We start from the raw sequence: 14,380 nt of genomic DNA, 5'->3' as shown, positions 1-14,380 counted from the left end.
CAGATTACACTGCGATCTCACTGTGATGAGGGTTACAGTGCGATCTCACTGTGATGAGGACTATAGTGTGATTTCACTGTGATGAGGACTATAGTGTGATCTCGCTGTGATGAGGGTTACACTGTGATCTCACAGCGATGAGGGTTACAGTGCGATCTCACTGTGATGAGGACTATAGTGTGATCTCACTGTGATGAAGGTTACACTGTGATCTCATTGTGATGGGGATTACACTGTGATCTCACAGCGATGAGGGTTACAGTGCAATCTCACTGTGATGAGGACTATAGTGTGATCTCACTGTGATGAAGGTTACACTGTGATCTCATTGTGATGGGGATTACACTGCGATCTCACTGTGATGAGGGTTACAGTGCGATCTCACTGTGATGAGGACTATAGTGTGATTTCACTGTGATGAGGACTATAGTGTGATCTCGCTGTGATGAGGGTTACACTGTGATCTCACTGTGATGAGGACTATAGTGTGATCTCACAGCGATGAGGGTTACGCTGTGATCTCACTGTGATGAGGACTATAGTGTGATTTCACTGTGATGGGGATTACACTGTGATCTCACAGCGATGAGGGTTACACTGTGATCTCACTGTGATGAGGACTATAGTGTGATTTCACTGTGATGGGGATTACACTGTGATCTCACAGCGATGAGGGTTACACTGTGATCTCACTGTGATGAGGACTATAGTGTGATCTCGCTGTGATGAGGGTTACACTGTGATCTCACTGTGATGAGGACTATAGTGTGATCTCACAGCGATGAGGGTTACGCTGTGATCTCACTGTGATGGGGATTACACTATGACCTCACTATGATCTCACAGTGTTTCTTTGTGACTGACACTGGATATGGAAGCAGTCATCTTCACATTATATGATTTTTTCAAGGACTTCAGGGACATTGGAGAAAATGTTCAATTTAATTTGCTTTTGACTATTTTGAAATTGATACCATTTAAGCCATGCCATTTAAAATCCCCCTTCACCTTTTGCTTTTCATCTTAAGCAAGTCGTTTGCTGTATCTTTTTCCATGGGCAACTGAAAACATCTCTCTATACAGAGAAAAATGTATCTGTAATTGTACTTGGCTGGTAAGTGTCAAAATGTTTAATTTCAGTTGTCTTTTCTTTTGGGCTGCAATCCAAGTGTAAATCCCAACCAAAGCCCCCACTGCTCTGTTTGTTTCAGAAATAAACCAATACCCCATTCAAATATTTGCAGTTCAATCACAAGATCACTGTCAGAGAAAGGACATGCACATGGCTTTCCAGCCTATAATGTGGGATCAGCACCAGGTTGGCCAACTATTTCTCCCATTGTAGAACTGATGGTTCACAAAGGCTTTCAGTGTGTATTGGTTTTAAAGAATTTGGGCAAAATGCCTATAAGAGTAAGGTTCAATACCCCAGCAGGGCACCTAAAACAGGTGGCTGGCTCTAACTTACACAAGTGCCTCATTGCTTACTCGTGTTCCCCACATGTGCACTTGTAACGTAACAGACCCCCCCCCCCCCCCATTGGCGGGGCACCTGCAGCAGTTCATCTCCAGTCACAGTAGGGAATCTGGTCAAATGAGCACATTTGCTGTAGCAGCCCTACTGTGACTCCGCAAACAGAATCCAACCATCGCTCAAACCCCAGAGGGTCTTGTCCTGCAGCACCAAAATCTCTCTCGACCCAGTCAGAGAGCAGAAGAAACAGACTCAGATTCCTACATTTCCCTGTGGCCCCTGTGTGTTGTGTGTTGTGATATTGTGATGAGGAAGCATGCTGTGAAACCTGGCAACAACAACAACAAAAACATTTATATGCAATCACTACGGTTAGGGCTGATGTCTTTGAGGCACCAATGTTCACTTTGATAATAAGCTTCCAAAAGCCATTGCAGAGAACAAGCTTCTGGGAGGCATAGGAATGAACCTTACGCAAAAGATTTGAAATTCAACATCGGTGTATAGTGGCCAGATTTCACACAGTTATAAGGACACAGGTGGTTTTAGTGCTTCCATATGTTCTCATTTTAATGTGTGCTGTCCAGTCCCACCATATATTAAGAAAAAAGTAAGGGAATTCCCTCTAATTGGCAGAAAGACCTCGCTAAAATGAATGAGATTTAGAGCATGTCTTCCACGGCCACTAAGACTCCTGGCCACTTTGCAAATCGTATCACTTGCAGGCTTACCAATAATGGCACAACTGGATGTACACAAGATGTACATCCGATGTACACAAGAAAAACTGGCATGCAGTTTAACCCCTTAAGCTGTACTGGCCCAGTTTATCTGCATTCATTCAGTTTTTTATGGTGAAATTTTCAGCCAGTCTGGTCACTTGATACACTGTTTGAAAGTGATAAAACCTCTAGCAACAACCGTTCCTTATTTTGTAACGTGTGGTAGCAAAACAATCTTGGGGGTTTTTACCTTCTTTACATTTTGTCATTCTTGATCAGATCAAGTTGCCTAACCTTACAATGACTATTTACTATTTACTATATAATTTAAACTGTACTGAAATATATAATTCAGATAAACAGATTTTGTAATGATAAAGTACACATATAATAATACAGTCTCCACTATATCACTTTAAAAGGCATTCTTCACCCAAAAATAAGTCAATCGCCCTTATTTGTCGTTTCTGGGGGGACAGCAGGTTATTTATTCATAGACAAGCCCTTGGTCCCTCAAATACATGAAATATTCACTATGGATATAAAATAGGAAGGTCTGTTTATTTTGGCCATCACAAGCAAATTAAAGAGGAACTTACAATACAGAGGCTTTGCTGCAAACACACTAGAATCTCCTTTCCCTTCGTCTTCACTGTTGAAACAGAGCTTGTTTAAACATTTGAGCAGCACATGTAAAGATGACGGATGGCAAAGGATTTCATCATAAAGCTGTGATGTGCAAACTTGCAGGGGGCCATTTTAACAGTAGTGTCAACAGCCAAGAATGAACCAGCCAAGTCAGCAAACATTATACTAAAACAACTTTAAAAGCAAGTGACGGTCTTTTTCTGGAAAGGCTGTGTTCTTTCTCAGAACATATACACACAAGCCAGCACATTTAAAAAGAGTTTCTTTCCTTTTCTGCAAGTCTGAATACAACAATCTGAGAAACACGCAATGGAAATTTTCTCAGTGAACCAGCCTGACGTCATTCACTTACGTATGTTCAGTTTGATCTACTGCAAGACGTGTTCTCTTGATAACTATGCTGTAGTCTTAGACATAAATCTCTCAGCTACACGAAGAGGGATAAATAAATTTCTCATACAGATTGAATTGTTCCCCACACTGAAGCCAAACATGGATAGGCGACAAGAAAAATGGAAGTTATTAAAAAAACAATAAAGTGAAAATCTGTTTCACATTCTCCTTGCCCCTACATTACTAAGTTTGCCCTATATATTATTACTGAAAAATGGGAGGCTTCTGTTTGGTAAGACACCAATGGAATGGCAGCCTCTTTATGCCAGTGTTACTGAATCCAGATGAATTCAAGGACTGATGATGCAAGTAGAAAAATAGTTGTGTGCCTGGCTACTTTTGTGGTGGATTCATTAGTTGTGCTGTGTTTTGCATTGCTAAAGTCATGGACATGTGTTCACTTCCCTATATGACCTTTTGCATACAAGCATAATAGAAGGGATTCATTTTGGATGTACTGACTCATGATTAATATTCACAGGGAATACATTTCCTTTCACTGACATAGGAATGATGGCCATTTTTGTACATAAGCCATTGGACGCCTCATGTAAAAAAAAATATTATTATTATAATTATAATAAGGGCGGCATGGTGGTGCAGTGGGTAGCACTGTCGCCTCACAGCGAGTAAGTTATGGGTTCAAATCCAGCCTGAGCCTTTCTGTGTGGAGTTTGCATGTTCTTCCCGTGTTCGTGTGGGTTTCCTCCGGGTAGTCCGGCTTCCTCCCACAGTCCAATAACATGCAGGTATGCTATTTGGAGACTCTAAATAGCCCATAGGCACAAGTGTGTGAGTGAATGGTGAGTGAATGGTGTGTGTGCCTTGCGATAGATTGGCGGCCTGTCCAGGGTGTATTCCTGCATGAAATGTAATATAGTTTTTGACTAAATTAAATCACTCAACCAACTGAAAACGATGGACCATAACCATGGACTCCTGGTCATGTGTCACGGACTAATGATAGAGGCAAGACTGAGGCCTTAACCAGTGATATAGAGCCTAGCCTGTGCTCAAAATCAACACCTTTACTGTCTGGGCCATTTTGACATTTTAGAAAGAACGCGTTCATCACAGAGTTACATTATTATATTTCTTGTAAAAGAATTATTTCCTAATTTACTCTGGGCAGCCAGAATAAATAAAGAGGAATATTATTCTGGACACCAGTGTTGTGAATCACTGCTGTAGCCACGTGTGGCCATTTGGCAATGCATTTTGAAGATAGCAGTAGCTGAGCCAATCTAATGACAAGAAAAGTAGCGTTGTGGTCTCCCAAATCAACACTGTTAAGATGTACTCCGTGTATAGACAATATCCATGTTATTTTTATTCTTGAAGTACTTCTAGGAAAGTTAGCCCGCATTTCAGATTTTAGACAATGTGGAGTGCTCCTTCCAATTACTTAGAACCAACTGTTAAAATATAAACAACCAAATAGCAAGATGTCAAGACCAATCAACAGAGCAATATCTGAACAGTTGCAGTTACAATATGTTTATTTTGTCAGCTGCATGACCTGTTGTGGGCCACTTTATTTAAGTATGTATTTCATTCCATGCAAAACACAGTTATTATATGAATTTTAGCTCTACAATGGTATTTGGGACCGTTCTTCAGAGTCGGCTTTACAGTGGCTCTATATTGCCATCTAGTGATGGTTTAGCAGCCAATACACACTGGAAAATACATGTGGTTTATACAACCTCACAGATCCCTAAATCTAAACCTGAACACAATGACCAAAAACCTTCACTTTTGTAACCGTTTAAGCTATGTCTGTCTTTTTAATGGCTACAGATATGGCCTTTAGGCTGTTCATTTCAACTCCAGTTATACTATTATAAGACACACATTGCATTACATTACAGGCACTTAGCAGACGCTCTTATCCAGAGCGACTTACATTGTATCCGGTTATATAGCTGGATATATATAGGAGCAATGTAGGTTAAGTACCTTGCAAGTACGGCAGTGTTCTACCGGGGAATCGAGCCTGCGACCTTCAGGTTACAAGACCAACTCCTTAGCCATTATACTACACTGCCACCCCCTATACTACACTGCCACCCCTGGTTTGAGAATGAGGTTTCTGAGTGCAATCCATTACAGGCGACACAGCACGAGAAAGTACATTAAGTAATTTTAAACACTTTTATTAACATTTATTTCACATGGAACAGAGCAGAAAAACATATGTAAGCTATCTGTGCTGGTGAGAACCCAAACAAAATGAAAAAACTTGTATTGATGAGCAACAAAAAAAAAATTACAAAAAATTGCATATAATTTACATTATATTTTGGAATGGCATACTTTTTACTATCGTATTATTACGATAGTAATAATCAAGTATTATTAATTAAAAATAAATAAAAGTGGCCTCTGTGCATAAACTCTACTACGTTTTTTTTTATAATTTAGGGCTACTGACTGAGCAATAAGCTACTGCAACGATACAGCATACACACTGCCAGTGGCTCAGCTGTAGCTCACCAGCCTCTTTTTAAGGTACAAGAAGGCAAAGTAGGTCACTCCTCCCAACAATCCCACGAGCAGAGTGGTGCCCACAAAGGAGGGCGCCCTCTTCCTGGCCACCCGGAATGCCGTGGGCAAGACGGCGGAGATCAGGATGTTGTTGACGTGTCCCAGCACCTTGCGGAAGGCGGGCCGCTCCAGGACGCGCTCGTAGTACGCCTCGACGTTGGCCCGGTTCCCGTTGCCCCAGTACCTCCGCGAGAGCCCCAGGAACTTCAGGCGGTGCAGCGTGACGGCGAGGGAGACGTCGGCCACGCTGAAGAACTCCCCGCAAAGCCAGGCCTGGCTGCCCTCCTCTGTCCCGCCCCACCCCACCCCACAGGCATACAATCAGCCCGCGCGTGCACAACAGGGGTGACTTTATTAGGGTCAACTTTAAGGCAACCCTGTGGAACTTCTCAAGGGAAGATAAATCTACATAAACAAAAGAGCTCCCTACTTCCTGTCATGAGTTTTCTTTTATGCAGCTTCATGTAGCAAAATGTTGTGTAATTTTTGGCTTATTGAACTTAGGCTGTTAACAGCATTCAATTCAATAAAAAGCACTGGGATCACTTGGAGAGATTTGTAAAGAACCAAATATAATATAATATGTACATCATATATTTTCTGCGATATTTAAAATACATCTTTTCAAAGAAGAGTCAAAATTTTATTTATTTATGTGGAAGTAATGCATTGTTTAAAACATGCTTTTAAATAACAATTACAATTCTCATCTCCTACCTGGTGTTTCTTCATTTCTCCTCTGAAGTTCTGTCTCCACCTGGTCCATTACATTCTCCAGTTCATCCAGAATTTTCTTCAGGTATTTCATATTGTCATGGTCCTGCAACTTGGACTAGAAAATGTAAAGGCACAATGTTTTATCACCCACCAAATCCATATATTTCCAGAACTGATATATATTATTTCATATTTACAGGGACCATGCAATCAAGATTTTTTTTAAAAGCTTGTATAAATGCATTCTTCAAGGTTAACAAACAACAACATCAGCAGTCAGGTTGAACACAAATAAGTCCATTTCATGCACTTTTCCAAAGAAGTGTAGCATCATATTGTAGCACTGGCTGGCTAGTTGGATAGCTGCCACAGTTTGGCCCATTGCAATGGTACAATGTTTACTTCCTGGTTTCAGTCTAGGTAGCTTATTGGTCTGTTCTGTTAGCCAGTTATGTTCCACTATTCATTTTATAGTTGATTTGCGCAAGCGCCGCATGTTGTGTATAAGAAGAGCGCGACTGCCACTAGCAACACTAGGTCTCTTAATCCCGTGCTTGTGACAAAGCTGTATTTACTTTGCGTGTTAATAAATGAGTGGCACAAAGAGATGATCTGCCTGGTCTGTCCTTTGCTGAAATTGCTGCAATATTATGTAGAATGACCCATGGATGGAAAAAACAGTCCTGCTCTGGTTTGGTCAACACAGCTCAGAGTTGTTGCTTTTTTACACAGACTCTTCAAGGATATTATATTTATATATTTTAATAAATATAAAGCAGTCACTGGCAAGAGCCATCTGTAATCCTGCAGCAAAAAAATGGTTTTCCATGGCCAGTCACACCATGAATAATTCAAATACATCTCAGCATGTGAACATGTACAATGAGTTCGACAGGAACACTGCCACCACTTACTTTCAGGCGTCTCTGTTTGGCGATATACGCCTCCTGTAGCTCTGGGTTCTGCTCAGCGAGCTTTTTCAGCTCTGACTCCGTGTTTCCTATTTGTGCTACAGCAAGTCAAACACAAAACCAAAAAATAACATCAGTTGCAATAAAGGGTACCAATTATTGAATATATCCATAATAAAGAGCAGGCTCCACACAGGTGAACTCAATTTCAGTGTAAGGCTTTCAGTAGTGTCTGCGTGTGTGTTTTTAATTAGCATGTTAATAACCTTACATAACCAGTTAGGACACTTGTAGTCTGTTCTCAGTCTGAAACACAAAAACATGTTCCATTGTTGATGCAGTGAACTTAAAGCTATTTCATGGAGTGGAGTGCAAATATTTCTTGAAAGATGTACCAAGTAATGGGATGTGGTTCTCAAATAAGTTAGCATCAATTCAGAGGCCAGGTCACATTTGAAGTAACTAAGAAACTTAAAGCTGGCCACACGTGCTATTATTTTAGCACATTTAATTAATGTATGTGTGACTATATTAAGAGGATACAAGGGAATGATACTAAAGTGTGACAGGTTCATTAAAATCATGGAATTAAATCATGCGAAAATACTAGAATATCATCATAATAAATAAAACAAAATCATATGGCTTACATTGATCTGCCATAAGGAAGCTCAAAAATGACTTTATTTTACTTAGTTGTGCGCCGTTACAAAGGTGCATTCACAGGGAAAATTTCCTTACCGCGAATTCTTGTTGTGGCATATGCCGGTATATGAGAGTCCACTGTGATCTCTGGGTGTAAAATGCAACCATGGGTATAGGCATCCATCTGCAAAGAGTCCAGCAGCTCCCGGTAGTGTTGCACCCTGGGATAGTACATACTCCCCTCCTCAGGGATCAGCTTTGGTGTTCCCTCTAATGGAAAATAAAGGACGAACATTTGAAAATAGGGAATTCAGCAATGTACTGCAATACACTGAATCTGAGACAGTGTAACTTTGTCACATAGTACCGCCTGCATATATTTTTTTCTTAACTAAGAATCAAACAGAGAATAAGGTAATAAATACATAACCGAGACTTAACACAGTATAGCATAGAGCATACAGTATGTTCTAGCAAATAAACTGCATGAAAACAGTACTCAAAAACAGTAGGACAACTTATTATTTTTATTCTGTACTCACTTACGCAATTGTGAAACCATATAATACTGTGAACAGATCTTCTGTAGCCATAAATATTCATAAATCTACTTTGTAGTATGATCAACATTTACAAGGAATGTAAAGCATTAACATGCACACCTGTACTTACATGCATATCTTATCCATAGTTCTGCAACAGGCAGGTAGAACATAATAAGGTGCCATGCTGACAGACATAAAACACCAAAAATAGAAAAAAGAAATGATAGAGGTAAATAAAAAGGAAGCACAATTAACAGAATAAGCAAAGAAAAACAAAATATTGTGGTGTGGTACTGATGCAGTAAATGCATGGATAAAAGACACCAAATCTTTTTCGAAAAGAGGGATATGCAAGAAACAGAAACCAAGATTTAATTGAAGTTTGTGTAAAAAAAAAAAACATAGAATTTAAACTGTGTTACTGAGAGGTAAAAACTCACCATCTCTGAAGTTCTGCTCCAGATAATCTATGATTTGGGTTGGATCACAGATAACGTTGTCATCATGGACCAGAACTGGGACCTCCCCAGCAGGGTTTAGACGCATGAACCAAGGCTCATTGTGTTCACTGAGTGGGAGACTCACGTCATACTCCTCACATTTTAGACCCTTTTCAGCAATGGCAAGCCTCACCTTAAAACAAAAAAAAAACAATATTCAATAGTTCCGCTATAAAATAGTTTTTTAAAGTGCATTTAAAATGTGTTTATTTAAAAGTGTGTTTATCATTAATACTAGTATGGTATGGTGTTAGTATTTAACATCCCACACGTGTGTGTGTGTGTGTGTGTGCGTGCTTGTGTGCTGGGCAAGGAGAGGTGGTTTGTGAACTGTTAACTGTAAAACTGCATTGGACGAACAACAGAATAAGACTATATTGTATATAAGGCTATATTCTATTTTATCAATTTGTCATTCTTTACAACATGTTTTTGGTTAGCTAAACACAAGCTAGTGAATTTGGACAGTCTAGCCCCCCAACTTTGACTCAGCCGTGTGTGTCGGATTATCAGAACTATGCAATATGTGAGTAAATGTATAAGGCCCACATACCTGGGACTTCATGGTCTAGTTTGTACTTGCAGTGTGTATTTATTTTCTGAGCCACTGACAATATGATACTAGCAGTTGGAACATATAATAGCTCATTTGTGTTACTTATTTCTACTGACATCTCATTTTTAACTTTTTGTATTCTGAAAGATTTGACTATGTCCGAAACGAGCAAATAGTGTTGTTGTTTCTGTTGTTGGTGGCATCGTCGCCGCCGCCATCATTTTAACAATTCCATCAAGTAATAACGGAATTTCCAGGAAGTACCATAACAAAAATAAAAATCAGAAGTAGGCTACGCATGTTGTAGCCTACTTTAGATGTTTTACCTTTGCGCCAGCGGGCACTGTTAGCATTGCATTTGGTAACCATTTCCCATATGTGCCTATTGCCTAACGCTAACGGAGTTATTGTTTACAATAAAATATGCATTTACAACGACACACACATGCATCCAATGTAATGCAGCCTATGCTAACCGGCCAGAGCCTACTCATAGAATGTGCTAGAACGTAGGGCTATTTGAGCTCTGTCCATGCCCAAGGTGCTGAAATTGCATGACGCTCACCTTCTGAGAACTGAATGATTGGGTCCAATGGTAAAGTATTAGTTTAGATTGTCTTTTCGTGTTTTCGATCAATGATGCACTCTCTTCCTGTTTTTCTACAATAGCCTCCTTATTTGTGGACATTTCTGTCTCACCCTGGGACTCGCTGGTGCTATCAGACGCCATTTTATTTATAAGTAGGCTACAATGACACAGGCTACATAGGGGAGGAGCGAAATATCAAGTCACGTGCTGTCGTGCACATATAGCCACTTTTTACAGTTACTCGAAGCAATACAATTTGGAATGTGCTCGACATTATGAGCAAAATTTGTAAACATACAGCATGCATTTTTTTTTAAGTTACAGCACAACAGGTCGATGTATAGCGGTAGTATAGGGGTAATTGAATAAACTACTTCCTATACGAAAACACTATTTTTTACATGTTTGCAGGCTACTGTTTATCTGTGTTTAATTAGAACGGAACATTGTAAACATCCATTATAATTTCAAGAACATTTAAACCATTATGCAATACAATCAGTAGATGTCAGTCTTACACCTTCTGCTGTGGTCGCATTTGGAAAGTACTCTCAACAATAACATATATTATTCGACAACGATATAGGCTATTGTGTTTCAAGTTTATGGACCATTGCTTATTGGGTTTTTAACATGCAACATACATAGATACTAACTTGTAATTTTCAACTGATCTGTATCCGTATATAGGCTAAAACAATATAAATGGAAAACATAATTTACGATTGTGACCATACTGGAGTTTACAACATTTTCCATCTTTCTTTCTTTGATTTCATTGTAGCTTATCCTAAAAGACCCTAACGATGTTTTCGAGAAAATAAATCAAGGTAATGGCCCTGAACAAACGAAAGGAGTTATATAAGATGCTTGCATAATCTAAAGATCAGTTGTGAAAATAATACTGTTTTAAAATAATGTCAAGCCCATGTTAAAGGTGGCTTACCTACATGGCTAAATCGAAAATCTTACATTTTTTTAAGGACGTCCTTCAGTTCAGTCAAGTCGGATCTACGTCATTTTAGTCGGTGCTGTTGACAGGTAAACCTAGAGATGCACTAAGTGGTGACCCGAAACTGCAATTTGGGGTGTATATTCGTGTATATTTTCCTCTTTTGAAATACAAATCACAAATACTTCCGTTTTTTCCCATTATGCAGTAGCCTATTATACTTCGAGTAGCTATGCGCTATTGTCACCTGAAGTTTTCTTTTTTCTTTAATTGGCTACATTGTGTTTCAAGTAAAGCCTTTACATATTTTTGTATTATATTACATATATATCATTACCCTTTTTGTATTCCACTCTTTTCAAGGTATCATCAGCCATTTGCACTATAAGCACGGTGCTGTAGTTTTATTGAGACCAAGACACAATATAAAATTTCCTCTGATCACAATATCCTGCTCAGACACAAAATTCTGAGTCAGGTTACACCCTGTGCACCTGCTTTCAATGCAGTCCATGTGTTCCAATTCCACATGCTCTGCTGCATCTGTTCACTGCAATCATGCCCACTCAAATGACTGGCCCGAAGAACTTTTTATTACTATCCTATGAACCTTTTTTTTAAGCAAGGCAGTAAGGAGCCTTTTTATTAATGTGTCTATTTATCTTATACTATATATATATATATATATATATATATATATAGAGAGAGAGAGAGAGAGAGAGAGAGAGAGAGTGTGTGTGTGTGTGTGTGTGTGTGTGTGTTTGTCAACACTGAGTGTCTGGAAAGTAGTTCAATAATGGGTGGAGCCAGGAGCTGACACAGCTCCTGAATGGGGCACTGGTGTGTGATGATGTGTGGACCTGGTAATGGTTGCTCCCTGGAGCCAGGATTACACAGCTTTGGGGAAGTCAGGATTTCACTGCTCATTAGTGGCTGTAGGTTCATGCAATATTTGCACAATGGATGGAAGGTTGGATCAATTCTATCAGCTGGTCTCCTCAATCAGTTGTGCATAGAAATATTCAATAAATAAAATGAAATTTTGCATTTAAATAAGGCTGCTAGATTTCATGGTGTGTGAATGGGGCAAGCCTATGGAAATACATGCATGCAAGTATCATTCGAAATGGAAAGGATAAGACTATCCATAAATACATGTACAATGGAGAATATATGTGCAGGATCTGAATGTAGCTGTTACAGTAGGGCCTATTGAGAGTGTTTGCTTTACTTTGGTTGTTGTGTCGAACATGTATTAGCAAAACACAAAAACATTTTACCAAAAGGAAGAAATAATTGAATAAGCGAATGTGCTAATAAAAAAATAACGTTGATATTTGTACTTTACAACAGTAGAGGTATTTTGTTAAAAAGCATCACGAATCCAAATATCTCTCTTAAAAATCCCGACATTCGTTAAACAGTTGTGAGAAAAATAACTTTTCAATAAATGTGTGCTTGGAAGAAATTGCGCGGTACAATACAGCAGGATAATTCATAAAACATCAGTCCCCAAATCCGAAGCTTCCAACCCATAATTAGCGGAGGAGAGCGCCTGGGAGGTGCTATTACTCTGACGTCAGAAATTGGCTGTGTCTTTCCTGGTTGAATGCTCAACGCTTCTCTCTCCCTCCTGTGCAGTGAAGGGGGGAGTCAGAAAACAAACAAGAAGCGGCGTCAGTAGCAGCGTGGGGCTCTGGTAACTCTTCATTATCCTCCACTCCCATTCATACACAGACACGCACACACGCACCCACTCATTCATACACGCACAGGCATACACATACACACACACACACATTACACACACACACATGCATATTCTCATTCAATCATATACGAAAACATAATAATCCTCAAGGACCGTACTCTTATCCCGACTAGCCACTCTCCAGGTTTATCCTCCTTCTACTTCACATCGTTGCCTCTGGACCCCGTGGGAAAATATAACAGCGAGAGACTCTGCTGCGATTTGCTTTATTTCTACCCTCTTCTGAATGACGGGCGGACGGTTCGACTTCGACGATGGAGGCACTTATTGCGGCGGCTGGGAGGAGGGGAAAGCCCACGGACATGGCATTTGCACTGGACCCAAGGGCCAAGGGGAATACTCCGGGTCCTGGTCACACGGCTTTGAGGTAGTGGGTGTGTACACCTGGCCCAGCGGGAATACATATCAGGGCTACTGGTCACAAGGAAAAAGGCACGGGCTGGGTTTGGAAACCAAAGGAAAGTGGACCTACCGTGGAGAGTGGAGTCATGGGTTTAAGGGTCGATATGGGATACGACAAAGCCACAATACACCTGCGAGATACGATGGTACATGGAATAATGGTCTTCAGGACGGATATGGGGTCGAAACCTACGGGGATGGAGGTAATTACTTGAATGATTCAGGTTATTGTCTTATCTCGGAATGTCAGAATGGGTGTTACGTGAACCGTTTTTAAACGTAGGTCGGTGGTGGTACATTTGCTGTTGCGCGATAAGAGCACTCGGGGATAAACTGAAAGCTGAATTATCAAAGGAGGCAGCGTTTCTGGAAAGTAATGCATTCCACTGTAGTGTTCCAAATGCCCGTATATCTTGGAAAACTTATAGAGGGAGGCTTACAGTTTTCAGGTGTAGGGCAAAAATGAAATAAAACGTTCTCATTCATTTGCGATATTTGCGCATGTGACCCTCTCTCTTGGGTCTTTGAATAGGTCCGTACTACTAGGCTAAGCCTAGACTTTCTGCAAGCTTTCGCCTGACTTTATGTTGTTAAAATATCCGCAGTGCAATAGCCTTTTGTTCAATTAAAAACATATCATGGTCTTTATTGTGAAAGTAGGTTATAACATTGCAGTTAGATAGGCTACAGTATGTGACCTAAGACACACAAAAACTGTTTTAATGAGCGCAGAGGCACTGTTTACTATTGATATGTGGCTTGAGGTTGGACAGGTCAGCGCAAATCGCTTCCATAGAGGTCACAAGCAACTAATTATAGCTTCATCAGCATCACTCAAAATCAAGTCATTTTCGATTAGCATGGACATGTACAAAGTACTGGTTTCTGTGCTTTTATTTTGCTAAACATTTATAAAGTATTAGGCTACAGTATTTAATGCGCTTCTTTGCAACTTAAAGTTTGCAGGTGTGAAGCAAAGGTGTAAAGCTTGTAAGACTGGTGTAAAAT

The 14,380-nt window shown here is 39.9% G+C and overlaps 2 protein-coding genes across 6 annotated transcripts in view; one reads left to right on the top strand and one right to left on the bottom strand.

Annotated features, from left to right (window-relative positions):
* Positions 1–5,377: 5,377 nt before the first annotated feature.
* On the bottom strand, positions 5,378–10,410 carry gdap1 (ganglioside induced differentiation associated protein 1). The gene is made up of 6 exons (XM_064333115.1): positions 10,224–10,410; positions 9,043–9,235; positions 8,154–8,327; positions 7,416–7,510; positions 6,502–6,616; positions 5,378–6,071 (listed from the first exon to the last, which is right to left on the bottom strand). Exons 1-6 carry the CDS (start codon positions 10,386–10,388, stop codon positions 5,719–5,721), a joined length of 1,095 nt encoding a protein of 364 aa, XP_064189185.1. The 5' UTR covers positions 10,389–10,410; the 3' UTR covers positions 5,378–5,718.
* A 2,364-nt stretch (positions 10,411–12,774) lies between these two features.
* The window catches only part of jph1a (junctophilin 1a), a 38,056-nt gene continuing 36,450 nt past the window's right edge, over positions 12,775–14,380 (top strand). For 2 of the 5 annotated variants that reach the window (XM_064333112.1, XM_064333111.1), the window contains exon 1: positions 12,820–13,575. In XM_064333112.1, the coding sequence (XP_064189182.1) occupies positions 13,197–13,575 (379 nt within the window). In that variant the 5' untranslated portion in view covers positions 12,820–13,196. Of the gene's footprint in view, positions 13,576–14,380 lie in introns of all 5 variants that reach the window. The other 3 variants (XM_064333110.1, XM_064333114.1, XM_064333113.1) reach the window with 3 other exon arrangements.

Source organism: Anguilla rostrata, chromosome 4 (assembly GCF_018555375.3).
Source record: "Anguilla rostrata isolate EN2019 chromosome 4, ASM1855537v3, whole genome shotgun sequence".
Classification (NCBI taxonomy): Eukaryota; Metazoa; Chordata; class Actinopteri; order Anguilliformes; family Anguillidae; genus Anguilla; species Anguilla rostrata.
The sequence above is the reverse complement of the archived record's forward strand: the minus strand, read 5'-3'. Positions and strand labels throughout refer to the sequence as shown.